Here is a 6,572-nt window from a genome sequence, read left to right on the forward strand (position 1 = left end):
CTTTCTGCCAAGGCACCCATGAAAATAACATGTATATTAGAAGAAGGAAAACAGGAACATGCTGATGAATTGTCATGAGTACTTTTATAAAAAAAAAGTACACTAGTTCGAGAAGATGACATTGCAATGGAAGGATGGTTCCATGCAGCCCTGCTGAAATAACATAGAAGATAGAGAAACTGAAAGAGCAATGGGTGTTATAAAGACATGGATAGGATAAAAGACCTGGCAGCTGGCAAAAATTATACGTATGTGTGTGTGTGATTATGTTTAGTTGTCTAGTTATATTTTGTTATGAAAACCAATAAGAAAATTATTGAAAATTATCGTACACTGATGTGGAAATGATGGAGAAGTAAATTTAAGCCTGGGGAAAACGAGAAAGGGAGAGAAAGTGAAACAGACAGAATAATAAATAATAAGACAGAATAATAACCTAATAAATGGTAAGCTTGTAGGTCTTCACTTCCACAATTCTCTGCAGATGACCTGGCTGATGTGTGGCATTGGGGATCAGGGCTAGCTTACACGATTCCTTTTCCATGTGTTTGATTATCCCCAGAATTAATATTGCCTCTGCATGGCTTATGAGTTCTATTAAAGAAAGTGCAGAATGCACAAATTCCATTTCAAATGATTTTGATGTCCTTGTGATTCATCTGTAAACATAATCCAAAACATTAAGGGTAACTCATGACTATGCAGAATGTGATGCACTATAAGAGAAGTCTTGCATGGTGCACATTTAGATTGCATAATATTGCTCCAGTCCCCTTATGAAATTAATCAGCCAAAGTGCTAAACCCATCCAATATTCAGTGCTTATTTTCCTCTTTTTAAAAAAGAAGCACATTATATAAATCACTTCCCAGCTCTTGTTAATTGTATAGCTTAGCAGCAGAGCCCAAACTCTGTAGCTCAGTCCAGTAGTGAGTACAATACATAGCTGTGAATGTTTCAGCTTCTTTCTGTTTACTCAGATGTTTCCTTCAGTAGTTGTCATTTAGTCCATAGCAGTTGATAAGCCAGGGGTCTTAAGCAGTCTATTCATCAATTAACTGTAAATCTCAGTTTAATACTCAGAACTTCAGAGGTCCTGCTCTATGGACATAGCTTAGCCTTGACCAAAAAAAGAGTACTGATCAGATTCTTCTTTTCCTGTTGGCCAGGTGTGGAAATGTTGTTCTCTAACAAGGATGTTGGAAAATTTTGACTGAAAGAGAAATGGGGGCAAAAATTGCTGATATTCAATTTTGATGGTGCGAATGAAAATTAACCCAGCGAATCCAACCGGTATTTGCTGCTGTAAATGATACAGACTTGATTAAGTCCCAGCCCTCTCATCTGCATTGTGTTTCCTTTCTATGTAAATAAATCGGGTGGAATCAATTTAATTAATTATGAAAGTTTTGTAAATTCATCACAAGATGAATAAGGCCATTTTTTTGGCAAAAGACCTAACTGTAGCAGAATAGAAACAGTGCTGTGTGGCATGAATAAAGGGCTGGGAGGAAAATGATGCCTCTTTACATCTCTATTTTCAAATAAGGAATTTGAGACAGGGCCTTTGTTAGTTCAGCCCATGCTATTCTGCAACCTCTCTTTGAATCCCAAGGGCAGGCCTTCAAAATCTTTCCTAGACTTTGCTCATTTTGTACACATAAATCCAGGCTGTTTCCCCCTCTGCTTTTATGCATCCACCTGGTGCACAGAAATAACTTTTAAAAAAGAGGGAGGAAACTCTGGTCCCAGAACTATTTTCCCCCTCCCTCCTGCCATCCCCAAGAGGGATGTTTCAAGAGCTGGGCAAACATCACTGCTTCAGAAGCACAACGAGTCTTTTAATCTCCCTTGTTATGCTCCCATTACCATAGTATATGTAAGGGCCGGCTCCTCTTCCAAAGACTGCAGCTGCAAGTTACTTGTGTGCGCATACCATGACTTCAAGTGGATTGATGCCATTTTATAGACTTTATAAAGAGTGAGCAAGCCAAAAGAGAAAAGCCTAGCACAAAAATAGCCATAATAGGCATAATAGGAAAATCGGCTCATGCTTTAAAAAGTAAGTAATTTAAAGCAGGAAATCCAAATGCCTTTTCAGATTTCTATGTCTCGTCATCAAGCTGCATCCATGCCAAGAATCAGTGGAAGCACGAGAAGGGAAAGTTGCAGAACGTGTTGTTAAGATTCCACAGAATCTGAGTGTTATTAATATATGTTAAGAGTTCACACAAGTTTCTAGGCCAGGTGTCAGCAAACTTTTTCAGCAGGGGGCCAGTCCACTGTCCCTCAGACCTTGTGGGGGGGGGGCAGACTATATTTTTTTTTGGGGGGGGAATATGAACGAATTCCTATGCCCCACAAATAATCCAGAGATGCATTTTAAATAAAAGCACACATTCTGCTCATGTAAAAACACCAGGCAGGTCCCACAAATAACCCAGAGGAGCAGTTTAAATAAAAGGGCACATTCTACTCATGTATATACACGCTGATTACCGGATTGTCCGCGGGCCGTATTTAAAAGGTGATTGGGCCGGATCCAGCCCCCGGGCCTTATTTCTAGGCCTTCAGAATTGCAAAGCTGCAAGGGCAAAAGCCAAGAGTAGAGATACCTCCTTCTCACATTTTGACCCTGTAGCCTTTTCATTTCTCCACCTGTTCAGTATAATAGAACAATGATCCTCCCTTACACTGAATAGGTGGAGATTTAAAAGGTATAGAAGTGGGTCATGTTCTGTGTTAGCTTGGGGAAAATGATCCAAGATCAGGGGTAGGCAACCTAAGGCCCGGGGGCCAGGGCCGCCACAATTGCCTTCTCAATCCGGCCCTTGTACGGTCTGGGAATCAGTGGGTTTTTAGATGAGTAGAATGTGTCCTTTTATTTAAAATGCAACTCTGGGTTATTTGTGGGGCCTGCCTGGTGTTTCTACATGAGTAGAATGTGTGCTTTTGTTTAAAATGCATCTCTGGGTTATTTGTGGGACACAGGAATTCATTCATTATTATTTTTTCAAAATATAGTCTGGCCCCCCCACAAAGTCTGAGGGATGGTGGACCGGCCCACGGCTGAAAAAGGTTGCTGATCCCTGTCCAAGATCATCCACTTTTCTATCTAGTATATTTCCACGTTTAATCCAAGACAATTTGAGGAGACCTCTCCCATCTCTACCCAGGATATTTTCAAAACCTCCCTTGCTGTAATAAGCTAGCATCTTGGAAAGAAAGACTGTAGCTGAGACATTCTCCCAGAGTTACTAGTGTTCAATTGGTGTATGTGTGTATATAGCATTCAATGATCCCAAAGCTGAACTTGACTATGGTCTGTTCTCTTACAGTTCTAATAACCAAAGTCTTGTTGTGTCTTGTGCTTCATCATGCAGGTTGGAGGACATACCATGCTCCCCATCCGTTGGATGCCTCCTGAGAGCATCATGTACCGCAAATTCACGACAGAGAGCGACGTCTGGAGTTTTGGGGTGATCCTCTGGGAAATCTTCACATACGGGAAGCAGCCATGGTTCCAGCTGTCAAACACAGAGGTATTGGGCATGTGGCAGTGGGTGGGTGTGGGGGACACACGCAGAAACAATCTCCTGGCACGGCAAGGGTCTGACGTGGAATAAGGCAGCTTCCTGTGTTGGGGCAATAAGCATTGGCCTCCATAATCACATGCCTCTATCAGGTTTAATCTCTAGCATCTCCAAGTAAGTCTGTGTGTAGGGTGGAGGGGAGAAACTTTGGCTTGAAACCCTGGCAAGTCACTGCCAACTACTGTAGATAATACTGAGATAGATGGACCAATGGCCTGATTCAGTATAAGTAGCTAAGCGTGGTTACTTCACATTTCATGGAAGGTGAAATTTCACTGGAACCTTGTACCTGCTATCCAACAGCAGGGCTGGAGCCATCACATTGACAGACACCTCTCCCTGTAGCCACCACCACTCTTGGCTTTGTGACTACATAGCTTCGTTTGCCTGTCATGTTTTTATCACCCCTCTCTCTTCTCTTTCTGTTCCACAGAGTTTCTTAATCTCTCTACCCTTTTTGCTATTTATATGCAAACATTGGAATGATAACTATCTGTTTGGATGTGTGGCAGTGCCCATTACTATTCAGAAGCAATAAGCTCTGGGGACCACCCTCGCTGGGTTTGGCTGCCTTCAGTGCATTGTTTGAGATCTGCTGCTATTGGCAGTGCATGTCAGGTCATTGGGATGCCACTGCAGTGCTGCTTTTGAGCTTCAGACAAGGGAGAGGGGGCAACCAGTAATAACAGCTGCCTGACAAATCCCACCCCTACCCCAGTTATCTTACCTAGGAGTAAGAATGGCAAGATAATATAGGAATAAATTCTGGAGAAACAGGTGGCCCCTGTACAATATTGTCAAGAGAATACTTACCTCCCACAAAAGCTAACTCGAGCAGGTTTTCCTTTCTTTTTTTAAATAAACAAAGCAGCAAACTAAAATGCTTCATAAAAACAGTCATAAAGGCAAGGAGAATAAAAATACACGATAAAAAAATGAAGCTAAAAAAAGAATGAACAGCATAACATTTATTACCTGGAGGGATACAAGTTTCACATTTATAGAAGATATGGCAAATATTCATAAACGATGCCAGATAAAACCATGCTTGGTAGGAATGTGCTAACCATGAGATAGCCCCCAAGCAGATTCAAATTCTGAGGAGTCCACAATGCCCCTGGCAGCATGTATCTTACGGGTCAGTTTTTCAGAGATGACAATAAACTTTACTTTTTAAAATGATAAGTCCAAAGAGTAAGAAAAAGTGCTCTTCCATCCTTGAGCTATTATGTAATGAGCAATAGCAGATATAAAATTAATTGTTGGCGAATAGGTTTGGCATTAGCACCATCAAAAGCATATAAAAGATGTAACTTAGGTTCCAAAATGACACGTTTGCCAATAATAATGCTAATTCCTGAACTTACAGAACTTGTGCATGTAGTTAAATCCCCTATGCTAGTGTGTTCCTTGTACCCTACAACCCTTCCAGCATACGGGAAAGCCAGATATTACAATATGAGCTAGTCAAACCAAGGTTAAAATCCAGCAGTAGCCCACATTCAAAGAATTCTCCCTAAAGTTAGAAGAAACACATCTGGAGGGGCAAGTGGACCTGACCTTAAGACACTGAGGTTTTGAGCTTATTTCAGAAGAACCATTGTCATTTTTTGCAGAATATTATGATTCAAAGTAAAAAAAAGTAAGAATCCCGGAGCAGTTTTGTTTATTGTTGTTAATAATTGTATAATGATTAAATCACACACATGCTCATCCCAGGTGGGTAAACTTTAAAAAGATGGTTCAGGGTGTATGTGACTTTTCTGTTATGCATTGCAGGTCATCGAGTGCATCACCCAAGGCCGAGTCTTGGAGCGTCCTCGAGTCTGCCCCAAGGAGGTTTACGACATCATGCTGGGCTGCTGGCAGAGGGAACCTCAGCAGCGGCTGAACATCAAGGAAATCTACAAGATTCTTCACGCCCTGGGCAAAGCCACACCAATCTACCTGGACATCCTTGGCTAGCAGCGGTCCCTTTCCTCCAACACCGTTGCCCTGCCCTTCTTCTCCCCCTCCCTACCTCTCCCTTGACCTCAAGCCAACATATTCACATAAACTCAAGTGCCTGCTACACGTACAACACTGAACAAATAAAAAGACAATTACAACTTCAAACAGAAAGGTCCTGACAACCCACCTGTAAAGCAGCTTGGCTTACATATATATATATCTAGAGATAATATATATAGAGAGAAAGATATATTCACCTCCCACCAGAAGCTGCCATTACAGGAAAATGTAAGGCGTTATAAGAAAAAAGGAGAGAGCGAGGGAGGAAAAAGAACCTACAGTATTAAAAAGGAACAAAAAAGAAAAAGAAAAAGGGAAAACAGGATCTTTTAACTCAAGGTGTGGAACTGTGAATCCTACTGCGCTCTTTTGGTTCCAGTTGCTGGGTGGAGCTCAACCCACTTGGGAACGCTAAGAGATAATCCCGCCAAAAAAATATAAAAAATTAAATTAAATTAAAAACTGGCGAGACTGTGCCTGATCTGTAGCTGCACTTTGCGGGCTCCGTCCCCTGGTGCAGAACTGGCAAAGACTGGGCTCTGATCCAGGGTGATGCCCCCTGGAAGAACTTCCTTTTACTGACCCCCCAACCACCTTCGTATTGCCCCCCCACCCAGACCCGACTTCTACTTTCAGCATTTGGGGACAGATGCTGTTCCAAACAAGCCCCAGTTTGCTGATTCTTTCACATGTGTAGACTCTATACAGTTTTGTTTTTCGTTATTGGAACATATACAGTTCGAAAGGATTTCATCGCCTACGGGTAAACAAACAAACAAACAAACCAGAAACAGAAAATAGCCACTAGACCACAAGGAAACAAGAATGGATGTAGTATTCCTGCTCCCCTTATTTACCTGTTTCAGTTTTTTATACATATATAAAAATAATAGTGAATGAACCAGAGTCCTAGGAATATTACCAAGGTCCCGAACAGTCATCTACAAGAACCATCCAGGGAAAAGGCAT

General features: G+C 41.6%; 1 protein-coding gene across 2 annotated transcripts in view; it reads left to right on the forward strand.

The window, feature by feature from the left end:
• The window catches only part of NTRK3 (neurotrophic receptor tyrosine kinase 3), a 409,192-nt gene extending 403,124 nt beyond the window's left edge, over nucleotides 1–6,068 (forward strand). For both annotated transcript variants that reach the window (XM_083411958.1, XM_083411959.1), the window contains 2 exons: nucleotides 3,384–3,542; nucleotides 5,373–6,068. In XM_083411958.1, coding sequence (XP_083268084.1) covers nucleotides 3,384–3,542; nucleotides 5,373–5,558 — 345 coding nt within the window. In that variant the 3' untranslated portion in view covers nucleotides 5,559–6,068. The remainder of the gene's footprint in view (nucleotides 1–3,383; nucleotides 3,543–5,372) is intronic.
• The last annotated feature ends 504 nt before the right edge of the window (nucleotides 6,069–6,572 follow it).

Source organism: Podarcis tiliguerta (assembly GCF_965153285.1).
Source record: "Podarcis tiliguerta genome assembly, chromosome: 14".
Classification (NCBI taxonomy): Eukaryota; Metazoa; Chordata; class Lepidosauria; order Squamata; family Lacertidae; genus Podarcis; species Podarcis tiliguerta.